The 15453-nt window shown below is 42.6% G+C and overlaps 1 protein-coding gene and 1 long non-coding RNA gene across 2 annotated transcripts in view; one reads left to right on the forward strand and one right to left on the reverse strand.

Annotated features, from left to right (window-relative positions):
• Nucleotides 1-362, reverse strand: part of LOC113881576 (patched domain-containing protein 4-like) — a 58500-nt gene extending 58138 nt beyond the window's left edge. Inside the window, exon 1 of the mRNA XM_027524611.1 lies at nt 271-362. Coding sequence (XP_027380412.1) covers nt 271-275 — 5 coding nt within the window. The 5' untranslated portion in view covers nt 276-362. The remainder of the gene's footprint in view (nt 1-270) is intronic.
• LOC113881577 lies at nt 350-14432 on the forward strand. The gene is made up of 3 exons (XR_003508077.1): nt 350-431; nt 9299-9360; nt 13499-14432. It is a non-coding gene; the product is annotated as an uncharacterized LOC113881577 (long non-coding RNA).
• The last annotated feature ends 1021 nt before the right edge of the window (nt 14433-15453 follow it).

The following is a 15453-nucleotide window of genomic DNA, read 5'->3' on the forward strand; positions in this document are numbered from 1 at the left end:
ACCCGCTCCGGGTCGGCCCCCCGCCCCACAGCCGCCGCCGCCTCCCCGCCCCCTCCGCGCTCCCCGCGTCCCCCCCCGCCCCTTCCTCCGCCCGGTCTTTCCCCGGCCCCACCTCCATGCGCTCCTACTACTCTTTCAAACACTGCAGCAAGTTGCAGCAAGGCGGGCAGATAGAGACCGCGCGCGCGGGGGTGGCCGGCGGGCGCTGCGAGGGCCCCCGGGCCCACCCCTCCCCGCCCGCCCCGGCCGCCTCCCGCGCCCCCTTCTCACCGCATGAGCAGCGATCCCGCGGTCTAGCCCTTCATCTCGGTGCTGCAGTCCCCCGGTCTCCCTCTCTGGAGCTGGTTCCGTGCGGAGCGTCCCACAGATGTGAATTTCCTCTTCGTCCCGGTGGGGTTCGGCGCCTAACTGGAACCATGTGGCTCGGTGTTGTAAGAAGCAGACATGTGCCCCACGAAGGGGGGGTGGGGGGCGGGAGGAGGGAGAAGAGGAGGGCGGGAGCGGGGGATGGAGGGGGGTGGGCAGCTAAGCTTTTCCTTTTTTTAAGAGGCTAACAGTTATTTTTAGAGTTTTGTTTTCCCTCTTCCTCCTTCCCCTCCGGAGTGAATGGAAGAGGAGATGGGGAAGGCGCCGCCGGCCCATTGGAGCTGTGGCGATGGGAGCCTCAGAAGCGGGGTGGGGGGGGGCGTGGAAGGAGGGACTCGAGGGCTTCCGGAGGAGGCAGCCTTTTCGCCCTCCAGTTTCCCTGGGCTCTCGAATTCGGCTTGTCGGACCAAGAAAAGGAGCTGAGAGAATGATGCTGCATTTTTAACACACCACACAGCTTGCAAGGGATTTCCTTCCACGCTATCTTTCCCCGGGCTGCAGAGACCCCATCTATTGGCGGTGCGTTGAGGCTCTAGGGATCCTTCCTTGCTCTGGTGATTGGAGAGGAGGCATTTGCCAATAGCAGTCGCCTTTGGTTGTGTGTGTGTGTGTGTGTGTGTGTGTGTGTGTGTGTGTGTGTGTGTGTGTGTTTGTGTGTGTGTGTGTTGGGAAGTGAAGATCCGCAGGCAATATGTGGTTTCTCATAAAATATTGCATTCACTTCCGTACTTTTGAAGTTTAGGACCAAAAGTTCCTAAAATTGGTTTTAGTCTTTTTCTCCCATTTCGCCTTCTGCCCCTCATCCTTGAGGACTGAGAACCTATCTGATTTTTCTTCTCGGAGGGAAATTCCAGAAACAAAAGTTTTGGGACGCCTAGCGCCTAGTCTTTGTTTGAAGAAAGAAGGTGAGCTAGGTAGAAGGGATACACATTGGAGTCAGTTAATGTATAAAACCGGAGAAGGCAATGGCACCCCACTCCAGTACTCTTGCCTGGGAAATCCCATGGACAGAGGAGCCTGGTAGGCTGCAGTCCATGGGGTCGCTAAGAGTCAGACAGGACTGAGCGAGTTCACTTTCACTTTTCACTTATTTCATGCATTAGAGAAGGAAATGGCAACCCACTCCAGTGTTCTTGCCTGGAGAATCCCAGGGACGGGGGAGCCTGGTGGGCTGCCGTCTATGGTGTCACACAGAGTCGGACATGACTGAAGCGACTTGGCGGCACAAGCGTGTATAAAACAGTCACCTTCCCCATATGGAAAAGAAAACCCCCAGGTCCTCCCTTAATATATACCCTCCACAGTGTGAAGGTGAAGAACCTTTACCTGCAAATCAGATCAATTTCAAAACCTTTAATAAATGTGTATATGTTGTTTAGTATCTATTGGGACTTTCACAAATTCATGTTCTAGAAAGAATAGGAAGAAATTTTGAGGGCAGGTTCTAAAGTTTGATGGTGAACTGGAGATCTGCTCTCCATAGTTTCTATTCTTTTTGCATTGACCTAATAGAGATGATTCCACTCACACTCTCTTAATCACATCCTTCACAGGATACTTAGAGATGCACCCATCAAAGCATACAAACTAGCCAAAGGATTTATCCACCTAATTGATGCCTTTATTTTGGTTAATGAATCTGTTCTTCAGTTGAGAGACCAAGGAGACAGGAGAGAGCTCAGAAACAGGGTCACTGCTGAAGATGGTGTTGCTCATAAGAGTAAAGAAAAATCTTAGCCCTTAAAAATGGAAAGTGTTCTCGGTGACCATTCAGCTTGAATTCCTACCCAGGACAGAAATACATTCTGTAGTATTCTCAATGGTTCTCTATCCAGCCCAGGCTGCAAAACTCTCACAACTAAAAACTCACTAATTTTTCTAGGAACCATTCTGTTGTTAGACATTTTTCTTAAGTTCAGCTAAACTCACTCTTCTTGCAACATTCATGGACTAGTACTCCCTCTTTTTCACTCGAAGAGTCCCCTGTGCGACCAACAGTCACTTTATGTAATGTATTCCATTAGTACCACATGATGGAGAATTGTTTTTGGCTATACAACAAAGAGGAAATGTATCTGTTGTCCATTTTCTACACCCTCTTCATTATATTAAGTATATTTGGCTGTATCACCTATGTGAAATTTTCTAAGAAATAGTCTTGTTGCAAAATATAGAATAGATTTAAGGAATGGAATTTTACTTGGGGTCAAGTAAGTTACCTACTTTATATTATGGATAAAGGCATTTTGTAGATAAAGAACTATAGAGTGAAGTGACTTTAAGGCTACACTTAGAGTTATTTGCAGAGCTGATACCAGTGACTGGTCTTGGTCTCCTGTTTCTGGGCCCAATGCATTTTCCCTGGCAGCTCTGGATTGGGCCCATTCCTCTCTCTCTCTCTCACAATGAACAAATATGTCAGAATTGTTTCCTATCTTCTTACTCTGTCCATTTTCCATACCTCCTTCCTCAGTAAATTCAGTAGGATTAAAGAAGAATAGTTCAGTTCAGTTGCTCAGTTGTGTCCGACTCTTTGCGACCCCATGAATCACAGCACGCCAGGCCTCCCTGTCCATCACCAACTCCTGGAGTTTACTCAGACTCATGTCCATCTAGTCAGTGATGCCATCCAGCCATCTCATCCTCTGTCATTCCCTTCTCCTCCTGCCCCCAATCCCTCCCAGTATCAGGGTCTTTTCCAGTGAGTCAGTTCTTCGCATGAGGTGGCCAAAACATTGGAGTTTCCGCTTCAGCATCAGTCCTTCCAATGAACACCCAGGACTGATCTCCTTCAGAATGGACTGGTTGGATCTCCTTGCAGTCCAAGGGACTCTCAAGAGTCTTCTCCAACACCACACTTCAAAAGCATCAATTCTTCAGCACTCAGCCTCTTCACAGTCCAACTCTCACATCCATACATGACCACTGGAAAAACCACAGCCTTGACTAGACGAACCTTTGTTGGCAAAGTAATGTCTCTGCTTTTGAATATGCTATCTAGGTTGGTCATAACTTTCCTTCCAAGGATTAAGTGTCTTTTAATTTCATGGCTACAGTCACCATTTGCAGTGATTTTGGAGCCCCCAAAAATAAAGTCTGCCACTGTTTCCACTGTTTCCCCATCTATTTCCCATGAAGTGATGGGACCAGATGCCATGATCTTATTTTTATGAATGTTGAGCTTTAAGCCAACTTTTTCACTCTCCTCTTTCACTTTCCTCAAAGGCTCTTTAGTTCCTCTTCCCTTTCTGCCATAAAGGTGGTGTCATCTGCATATCTGAGGTTACTGATATTTCCCCCGGCAATCTTGATTCCAGCTTGTGCTTCTTCCAGCCCAGTGTTTCTCATGATGTGCTCTGCATATAAGTTAAATAAGCAGGGTGACAATGTACAGCCTTGACGTACTCCTTTTCCTATTTGGAACCAGTCTGTTGTTCCATGTCCAGTTTGAACTGTTGCTTCCTGACCTGCATAAGGGCTTTCCTAATGGCTCAGCAGGTAAAGAATCTGCCTGCAATGCAGGAGACACAGGAGATGTCTTCCTTGGGTCAGGAAGAGCCCCTGAAGGAGGGAATGGCAACCTACTCCAGTATTCTTGCTTGGAGAATCCTATGGACAGAGAAGCCTGGCAGGCTACAGTCCATAGTATCTCAAAGAGTTGGACATGACTGAGCGACTAAGCACATGCACACAGAAGAATAAAGATAGTCAGTAGATAATTGACTAAATAATTTTGGATACATCCTTAAGATGAATTACCTTGATATGAATACAAATTATGTTGTAAGATTATAATGACATGAAAACATGTAATGACATAAAGTTTAAGTGAACAAGTATGTACAGGATGAAATGACTTTGAAAAATGAAGATAGACCCATTTTTAAAAAAGGTTAAATCAGCATTAAAATGTCTGCCTATTGCAAGATGATAGGATTAAGATTTTTTTTTTGAAAAAATAACTTCTAAATTTTAGAACTGTTTTAAGTTATGGAAGAGTTGTGAAGACAGGGCACACAGCGCTCTTACATTTTATATTCAGTTCCCTGCTATCAATTTCTCATGTTAGTATGGTACTTGCATGACACTTCATGAACCAATATTGATACATTATTTTTAACTGAATTCCATACTTTATTCAGATTGTCTTCATTTTTACTAACATCCATTTTTTTGGTCCAGGATCCCATTCAGGACATCACATTGCATTTGGTTGTCCTATTGCCTTAGGATTTTCTTGGCTGTGATAGTTCTCAAACTTTCCTCCTTTTTTGGTGACCTTGATAGATTTCAGAAGAACTGGTCACATACTTTGTAAAATGTCCCTCACCTGGGAATTGTCTGATTTTTTTTTCCATGTTTAGACAGGAGTAAGGAGTTTTGTTGAAGAAGAATACAGAGGTATTCTTTACCTCTTTCATTACAGCTGCTTTCATTACAGCTTATGGAGGGTACATTCTATCAATGTGACTTGTCACTGAGGATGTGAACCTTGAATACCCTACCTGAAGTAGTGCTTGTTAGATTTTTCCACTTTAAAGTTACTCTTCTTCCATTTGCCTTTCCACACTGTCTTCTTTGGAAGGAAGTCAATATATACAACCTACACTTAAGGAGTGGGAGTTATGGTCTACCTCCTTGCTCCTTGAGATTAGAGTCTCCCTAAGTTATTTGGAATTTTTCTACATGGAATACTTGTCAATTCTACTACGTTCATTTAGTCCATATTTTGTATCAATACAGACTCATGGATATTTCTAGAGAGTTCTTTTATATTTTGGGCTATAATTTTGATATTACTTTGTTACCCAAATTGTTCCAGTTTTGGTTATAGGGAGCTCCTTTGACATATCCCATTATTGTGGGATACCTTTTTTAAAAGTATTCCTTATTTTCTGGCACTATAAGATACCCCAGACTCGTCTTCTATCTTTCCTGCCCCAGTTCTAAAATCATCCATTTTCCCAAGGAGCCATGCTTCGTTTTATTGTACGGTGGTCATAGAAACAAAGATCTGGGCACCTTATGTGCTGCTTGCTCTTGGGATGTTATTGCTTCTAAGCCCTCTCAGCTGACAGAGAAAGGAAATACATGGGTCTTTACTAATCCCTGTATATGTGTATATATAGAGTTCTTTATGTAACTCTCTGTATCTATGTTAAGCTAAATATGAGTTTATATTTACGTCTCCAGCTATAATCTATTGCCAGATGGATAACTGTAGCCTCTTCCCCTTGCTTACCTGTAACTTCCCCCTCCAACAATGAGACACTGGCTCTGTGGGAAAATTTGAAATCACATTGCTATAATGAAAGCATACTAACTCATAATTAGAAAAAAAAATATTTAAGAGAAAGAAGAAAAGTATGGTTTCTTAATTTCAGTTTTACAAAAAGTTAATGCCGAATATCATATTAGAAAGATAAATTATATGCCAAAATTAAAGGAGATGTTAGCAATATTCTAGATCAACCTACAGGTTAATTTGCACTAAACCATTCAGTACACAGAAGAACTGTACAAAAAAGATCTTCACGACCCAGAGAATCACGATGGTGTGATCACTCACCTAGAGCCAGACATCCTGGAATGTGAAGTCAAGTGGGCCTTAGAAAGCATCACTACGAACAAAGCTAGTGGAGGTGATGGAATTGCAGTTGAGCTATTCCAAATCCTGAAAGATGATGCTGTGAAAGTGCTGCACTCAATATGCCAGCAAATTTGGAAAACTCAGCAGTGGCCACAGGACTGGAAAAGGTCAGTTTTCATTCCAGTCCCAAAGAAAGGCAATGCCAAAGAATGCTCAAACTACTGCATAATTGCACTCATCTCACATGCTAGTAAAGTAATGCTCAAAATTCTCCAAGCCAGGCTTCAGCAATATGTGAACTGTGAACTTCCTGATGTTCAAGCTGGTTTTAGAAAAGGCTGAGGAACCAGAGATCAAATTGCCAACATCTACTGGATCATAGAAAAAGCAAGAGAGTTCCAGAAAAGCATCTATTTCTGCTTTATAGACTATGCCAAAGCCTTTGACTGTGTGGGTCACAATAAACTGTGGAAAATTCTGAAAGAGATGGGAATACCAGACCACCTGATCTGCCTCTTGAGAAACTTGTATGCAGGTCAGGAAGCAACAGTTAGAACTGGACATGGAACAACAGAGTGGTTCCAAATAGGAAAAGGAGTATGTCAAGGCTGTATATTGTCACCCTGCTTATTTAACTTATATGCAGAGTACATCATGAGAAACGCTGGGCTGGAAGAAGCACAAACTGGAATCAAGATTGCCGGGAGAAATACCAATAACCTCAGATATGCAGATGACACCACCCTTATGGCAGAAAGTGAAGAGGAACTCAAAAGCCTCTTGATGAAAGTGAAAGTGGAGAGTGAAACAGTTGGCTTAAAGCTCAACATTCAGAAAACGAAGATCATGGCATCCGGTCCCACCACTTCATGGGAAATAGATGGGGAAACAGTGGAAACGGTGTCAGACTTTATTTTTCTGGGCTCCAAAATCACTGCAAATGGTGACTGCAGCCATGAAATTAAAAGATGCTTACTCCTTGGAAGGAAAGTTATGACCAACCTAAATAGCATATTCAAAAGCAGAGACATTACTTTGCCAACAAAGGTTCGTTTAGTCAAGGCTGTGGTTTTCCAGTGGTCATGTATGGATGTGAGAGTTGGACTGTGAAGAAGGCTGAGTGCTGAAGAATTGATGGTTTTGAAGTGTGGTGTTGGAGAAGACTCTTGAGAGTCCCTTGGACTGCAAGGAGATCCAACCAGTCCATTCTGAAGGAGATCAGCCCTGGGATATCTTTGGAAGGAATGATGCTAAAGCTGAAACTCCAGTACTTTGGCCACCTCATGCGAAGAGTTGACTCATTGGAAAAGCCTCTGATGCTGGGAGGGATTGGGGGCAGGAGGAGAAGGGGACGACAGAGGATGAGATGGCTGGATGGCATCACTGACTCGATGGACGTGAGTCTGAGTGAACTCCGGGAGTTGGTGATGGACAGGGAGGCCTGGAGTGCTGCGATTCATGGGGTTGCAAAGAGTCGGACATGACTGAGCGACTGATCTGATCTCATCTGATCTGATTCAGTGGATACCGGTTGTGTGATAATTCTAGTGAATCTGATGTAAAATAAAGCTTAGTATAAAGGTGAAATTAGTGCACGTAGGGACCAGTCAGTAATAGCACAATAATCTATACTGTTTAGTTCATACAGGATTTGTCTTTTCTGATATATCTTGGTCAAGGTGAAATTTCAAGACTTGGAACCAAGTCAGATTTTATCCCCTTGTCCTTTTGTAGGTTAGGATACCAGAAGGAGGTGAACTTGGACACAGAATGGTTGAGTTCTAGGTCAGCTCTACAAGTTGCTTCATGGATATTTTGGACAGGACACTAAATCTCTGAGCCTCAGGTTGTCCTTATTTATAAACCTAGATTATATTAACCTACTTGTTCACTTCAGTCATATCACTGTTCACCGAAACTGTGTACCTCTGCTGAATTAATACTGTAATAAGAGCAATTTTAGCAAATAAAACAGTAAAACTCAGCAGTGTAAAACACTAAAAGTTTATATCTTGTTCAAGATTAACAGTCTATTTTGGATATTCCTGCTGAGCAGATCAGGTAGAAGACAGAGGCCTGTTTCCATGGGGCACTCATCTGCCTTTAACTCATGGCTCCCGAGGTCATTCCTAATGCCATTTTCTAGCTAGCCAGCTGGATGGGGGAGAGAGCCTGGAAGCGCACATCTGGAAGGTTTATGGCTCAGTCTGGAGAGATGCATACATCACCTCGTCTTATATGCCTCCGATTAGTCACAAGAGAAGATGAATGATGCCGGTCAGCTGTGTATCTAGGGAGAAGAGATGGGTATGACGATCATGGTGCCAACTCTCTCATCCCTTTCCTGGACTCTCTTTCCTGTTTACCCTAAACCCCTGTTGTGTGTTCAAGGTGAACATCTGGCACCCTTTGCCATTTCACAGAGGACTCATTGCTCTGCACTGCCAGCAATGTTGGCTTTGGGGCTTGAAGGAAATACTCAAAATTGATCTCCTTCTGTAATGGCTTTAAGGAACTTTCCTCAGCTTTCCCACCCTTTGGTAAGGCTGGTTGTATCCAGAAAAAGCATGTCTGAGAGGGAAATTTTAGAGGCAGTTTTGGTCTTTTTTCATGTTGGATGTTTCCAGTCGCAACTAGTTTAAGAAATAAGAACATTCCTTATACACAACAAGATGTCCAGAGGAATGGCAGTTATAGAACTGGTTAATCTGGGTTCTAGGGTGTCACTAGGAATCCAAGTCCTTTTTTCTCATTCTGCTTTGCACTGTGCATCCATCATGCTTAGTTGTTCAGTCACCTCCCACTCTTTTGCAACCCCACGGACTGTGGCCTGTCAGGCTCATCTGGGATTTTCAGGCAAGAGTACTGGAGTGGGCCTCCATTTCCTTCTCCAGGAGGTCTTCCTGACTCAGGGATTGAACCCGTGTCTCCTGTGTCTCCTGCAGTGCAGGTGGATTTTTACCCATTGAGCCATTGGGGAAGCTCATTCTGCTTTACCCATCCCTAGAGCATGGGCTCCAAGCTCCTGCTGACTCTATGGGCCATACATCCAGGCAAAACAAGATCCCAAAGAAAAGGAAGCCGCCTCTTTCTCTTAATCTCTTCTAAGAGTGAAGAACTCTTTCCCAGAAGACCATTATCTAAATCAGTCACTGGTGAGAGGAATAATAACACAGTAATGGACTTAGACCTATCTGGACTCACACTGTGGCTGGGAAAGGGGTGAGCCGCCTCTCTGAGCACTTCCTCAAATGGAAGTTTATGTGGGGTTCACTTTGTTAGTTTGTTTTGTGTTGTTGTTTTATTTTAATCAAAGGTTTTTGTTTGTTTGTTTGTTTTTAGGAAGAAGTATGGCAACCCACTCCAGTACTCTTGCCTGGACAATCTGTGGATGGAGAAGCCTGGTAGGCCACAGTCCATGGGGTCGCTGAGAGTTGGACGCGACTGAGCGACTTCACTTTCACTTTTCACTTTCATGCATTGGAGAAGGAAATGGCAACCCACTCCAGTGTTCTTGCCTGGAGAATCCCAGGGACGGGGGAGCCTGGTGGGCTGTCGTCTATGCGGTCACACAGAGTCGGACACAACTGAAGTGACTTAGCAGCAGCAGCAGCAGCATGGTGTGATGGCGGGGATGTTTGAATGTGGGTATCTGACACTAACTTTGGTGCTGAGTTTTTCTGTGTGGAGGAAATTATTTTGGGGGGACCACATTTTCTAAATGGAAATTAGAGCTCTAATCTAACAAAGGGATTGTTTTTCTGGTTTGAAATTTATTTATGCTAAAATACTATGTATACAATGAATATTGGGTATCTTAAAATTGCCTTAGTTTAAATAGGATACAGACAGATGTTACTCTCCTAGAAAATTCACTGTCTCTGATCACCATATTTGTATAGGATGAAACTAACCCAGGTGTCTATGCAAACATCTTGCCTTAGTAAAAATTATAAGGAGTTTGGACAGGATTTGCATTAATTGATAACCCAAATATTATCACATATGATTGTGCATCAAATGTGGCAGTATTCCATCTCCCTGCTATGTTGTTACACCCTGTATGCTTAAAACTTAAATATAAACTGTTCTCATTCTAACAGTAAAATATCCACACTGCACATTCAAAAAAGGAACAGAAGGCTGTAGACATCCACGTTCTACCATTTATAAATAAATCATCAAGACTATTTTTGCCATAACTATTATTTTCTTATGGTGGAACATGATTAAAGTTCTGGAGAAGACTTCATGCAGCAAGGTTCTGCTTTCGTCTTAGTCATTAGTTAGTTTCTTCTCCTGCTTAACCGCTATATCACCTTGGTCAAATCACTAAATGTCCATATGCATACAATTTATATTTGTAAATTAAGTTTTATAATTGAGCTAAAGTGACGTTACTTTCACTCCAGGTTTGACGTCTCCATCCTTTTGGAACTTGACTTCATGGCGTTCATTTTCTAGGTTTGCTGCTGCTGCTGCTAAGTCGCTTCAGTCCTGTCTGACTCTGCGCCACCCCATAGACAGCAGCCCACCAGGCTCCCCCGTCTCTGGGATTCTCCAGGCAAGAACACTAGAGTGGGTTCTAGGTTTGCTACATCTCAACAATTGTAACCTCTGATTTCCAAGTCTCAGTTTACCTTTCGTGGTTACTATTTGGGCCTCCCTGGTGGCTCAGATGGTAAAGAATCTGCCTGCAATGCAAGAGATCTGGGTTTGATCCCCAGGTCAGGAAGATCCCGTGAAGAGGGAAATGACTACCCAGTCCAGTATTCTTGTCTAGAGAATTCCATACTATTTATACAATATCAAATACAGAATCTCTGAGGGTGGGGAGAGACCCAGCATTCAAGGAGACCACAAGCTTTGCCATGGGTCTAGAAAAAGATAGATGGAGGCTGGAAAAATACTTAGAATACTTTGGCCACAGGGGAGTAGCTGGACTGAAGATTAAAAACTGCCTGCCAAAATACAGTTAGTGCAGAGTCTTATTGGATCAATGCACAAAGATGACATGCTGCTTTGTACACAGTCAATTTTCAGCCATTTAAATACACATTTTCTAACTTAGGTAGATGTAGACCACACTTTTTTTTTTTTAAAGCATTTTAAAATTTAATTTTGCTTTTTCTAAAAAAAATCCAAATGTAGTACACTTTTGCCCTACAAAGATTGAAGAATTTCCTACACATTTTCCCTTCCCTCCTTATTTCCTCTCTTTTACCCTCTCTCCCTTCCTCTCAATATGAGTTCTGTTTGCTCAAATATTCCTGCCAAGGCCTTCTACAAATTGTTCTAAAAAATATCTCTTTCTTCCAGATGAACTCAGGAGGCTGTTACTTACATGTTATTTGAAAAGTTATACATTTTCTGAAAGACTTGAGTTTAAATTTGAAATGGGTTGTTGGTTTCCAAAGTGTGAAAGTGTTAGTTGCTCAGTCCGTGTCTGACTCTTTTCATCACCTTGGACTGTAGCCAGCAAGACTCCTCTGTCCATGGAATTCTCGAAGCAAGAATACTGGAGTGGGGATCTTCCTGACTCAGGATTGAACCTGGGTCTCCCACATTGCAGGCAGACTTTTTTGCCCTCTGAGTCACAGGGAAGCCCTGAACTGGCCTTTTATTGGTGTTACTGCCCCAGGGAGAAACCTGTTCTTAAAGGACCAGCGGTTATTAATTACTGTGCTCATTACTTTCAGGTCTGACTTGAAAATCACTCCTATTCCCTGATAAGGCAGTTCTCCTATCAGATCTTGGCAAACTTATTTTGTGAAGCCATTTGCTGAGTGGAAGTGGGCATCCTATTTGCCAGGGAAGAGATATTCTACTAGGGAAGCAGTAGGATGTTGCCCCTTGATAGAGCTCCACCTTTACTATTGCAATGTAAATATTGCATCAAATAGCAACTCTGATGCCACTGTAAAGAAAACAGAGGGATGGTACGGGCAGGGAGGTGGGAGGGGGGTTCAGGATGGGGAACATGTGTACACCCGTGGCAGATTCATGTTGAGGTATGGCAAAACCAATACAATATTGTAAAGTAATTAGCCTCCAATTAAAATAAATAAATTTATATTAAAAAAAAAACAGCAGATGACAGCAACACTTCCTGTCTCTGGTTAACAGCAGCCTTTGTTCAGTAGGTGCAGGAGAAAGAGACTCCCTTCCTTTGCAGAAAGGGTGTGGTGCAGTGGGAATGGTTTAACCCAGTAGAAAGGAGGATTTTTACCACTGACATGGTTTAGACTGACAATATATGGGGATAATAAAAAAAAGACAAGGCTTTAATAAGTCCTATTATTTCTTTCAGTTTTGTACAACCAGTGCTATTACTGCCTACACTTAGGTGGAGGGCTTCCACCACTCTGCCCTCTTCCCGTACCTGGTAAATCACTGCTCCCTGGAATTGCAACTGTGATTTCTGAGCAAGTCCCTACTTTGCATATTCAATGCAGCATATTTCTGAAAATATTGGGGTGGCACATTTGGGATCATAATATGAAAGACTGAGCTGCAGTATTCATATGATTACAACCCCCGTCCCTTGGATGATTCCCCATCTCGCCACCTCCCACAGTGGTGTGGAGATTGTAGGGAGAGACACAAAAGAGCCTCACTCCTGGTGCATCAGGACCTGCATATGACTTAATTTCAAATAGAGTTTTCATGCTGGGGAAAACAGATTTCTTCAGAAAAAAATATAGGTTAAATGGCATTAGACATCAGATAAACTCAAACTATTTATAAGTGTGCTTGACATTAAAAAATTTGGTCTTCAGCCTGTCAAACAAAGTGAGGAATTCCTCTGTGACCTTTGGGAAAGATTCAGCCTTTTAGCTAGGTAAAGCCATGTCAACAAAATGAATTTATATTCAAATGGGAAAATAACAGTTTCCTATGACCGTTTACCTGTTCTACGTAAACAACCATGCATGTCCATGAAACATGTAGACTAAACATCGGGAGATTTAGTTATCTTGTTGACATAGGCAAAATCAATAGATGTTTATAGAAACTGTGATGAAACCTTTTTCTGCAAGCCCTCATCTTTGGCAAAGTACCCCTCCTTTGCTGTGCCGTCTGTCTTCTATTATACTGAAATAATCAATATCGTCTGCCTACCTATGTTGCAGTCTTCATAAGGGCAGTGGCTGATACCCACTGATCTTGCACCCTCAGTTTTTAGCAGGATGCTTGCATATAATAACCATGTAGTAGCATAATAGCTACTTAACTCATCCCAGAAAGGCTCTTCCAATCAATGAAAGGCACTAAGGTAGGTAGGACAGGTATACAGACAATATTTGATCCAGAGATTTGGTCCTCGTGGCTGATGACATAGGTGTGTACTCCTGTTTTTCTTGTGTCCGTTGTCCATTTGCCTTTTATTCCCAAGTATCTCTTTTTGACCCTACTAACTGCCCTGTCACTAGGCTCAGCTCTCCTCATTTTATCAGATTGTCTGAGTCTTGGAGCTTTTACCTTTCTTTTTCTCAGTGTTGTGCTTTTCTGATAACTGTTTCTGTTTTTGGTGATTTTCAGAATCTAAACAACATTCGTTATAGCTGGAGTGTAAATTCAATGGCAGCAGTTGGCAAGAGATGAAGCTGAAGGAACGGTCAGGTGTAAGAACATAAAGAAGCTGAAAACTAGGTTTGTGCACTGACTGAAGAGTTAATGAATAGCAAAAATGTGCAAAACTTCCTCTGCAAACTGCACAGGATGGCTACTGTCACCCAGAGCTTACATTGTAAGGGGAGCAAAAAGGGTTGGAGCTTCTTCCTTAGAGCCACACGGGGGCTACTGAAGTGTTATGGAAAAAGATTGGGTTTTAGAGCACAACTCTGCTGCAGTGTATACTGTGAGCTGGATGGCGCAAGAGTGAAGAGGAAGCCAAAGCAGTTGTTTGAGCCAATGACAAGGGCGTGCTAGACCAAGGTAATAGGCACAGAGATATCAAGGAATGAAATGATTTGAGGGTCCCTTGCAAGCGAAAATAGATACAATTTGCTGCTGGATTAAATGTGGATGTGTACACTGGAAAAAGAGAGTATACCCCATCAATGCACCTACAAAGATAAGCATAAAAGCAATGGCAGTAATGTTGAGTCCTGCCCCAGGCCACAGGTGTGGGGTCTCATACCAAGGTCACAGAAGCAGATCCCAGAACCAAGGATACTTCCAAAATCGAGCCCCTTTGTAATAGTTGCCAAAAGCCCCTGAACATCACTAACAGGCTTCCTGACTCCAAATTGGGCCAAGATGCCCACTTCATGAAACACTCAAAGCTCCCCAATCACCTAACGCCAACCTTCCAGTGGGAATTTTCTTTGTCTCAAGGCTATAAAAATTGGCTATTAACTCATGAAAACTGTCGACTCTCCCTGGCCTGTCAGGAGTTGTCAGCCCACTGCGCTCACAGTGCCCACTTTATCTCTGCTCTTTCTTCTTAATAAACTCACTCCCTTCTGCAATACCCTGTGTCTGGAAAATCTCTTTCAAACCGTGGTCAGACTGCCCCAACAACTCTTCCCTTGCAGTTTTACAGGTGATGGCAGTACATGTAATGGGTGTCTGGCCTCTGGGTAGACACATCTGGTTCAAATCCCTCAGACCTCTTTTCTTCCTTCTTCTAGTGATATTACTTTGGCCAAGATATTTAATAACTACTCTTAAGTTTTTGCCTTTTCATCTGTAACAGTGGGATAATACAAGTTCATACCTCAGGTGCTAGTGTTCAGATAAAGTGAAATACTGAATGTAAATATGCAAATACATTAATAGAAGGATTCAGGTTTGTATAGAGTTATATGAGAATTACTAGATGTGCTTCTTGCCTTCAAGTACTTAAGGTGAAAGGAACTACATAATTACTTGGAAGTAAAACAGATAAATTCATTTGTATTTATTTAAAAGTTGTATCTAAGTGCCTATATAGAGATAGGTTTAGATGTTATTTATAAGATTGCAGATACTTGAAAGGATGTAGTTTAAGGGGAGACATTTACCTTAATAGGCATAGAGCCTTGGCTATGTTGAATGTTTAATGAATGCTAAATATTTTGCTAGTTACTTTATATTCATTATTTAATTAATTGCTAAAGAATCCTGTGACCTATATATCACTTACTCACTGTTACAGATATTAGAACTGAGGTTCGTAGGCTTAAGGATTATTAAAATTTGAAATCGGTTTCCCCTACTTTAAAGCATGTGCTTATTCTGATATTCAGGCTGAGTAGAATTTCCTGTGTTATTAGTATACCGTGGATTTTTCCTTGTTTAGAAAAATTGCCTATCTATTGACCTTTTCTTGCTTTTCCTCCTCATGTATTCAAGGGAATTATTCCACCGCCTGCGTCAAATTTCCCGCTGGGGAAAAAAAGACCTTTGCTTAATTATTTCCCTTATTTTGGTGGAAAAGAAGGGCTTTCTACAACACAGCAGAATTCGGGACACTTCTCTTCAGGAAATGAGTGTAGAGAGAACAGGCTGGA

The sequence above is a fragment of the Bos indicus x Bos taurus genome, chromosome 23 (genome assembly GCF_003369695.1).
Source record: "Bos indicus x Bos taurus breed Angus x Brahman F1 hybrid chromosome 23, Bos_hybrid_MaternalHap_v2.0, whole genome shotgun sequence".
NCBI classification, from domain to species: domain Eukaryota; kingdom Metazoa; phylum Chordata; class Mammalia; order Artiodactyla; family Bovidae; genus Bos; species Bos indicus x Bos taurus.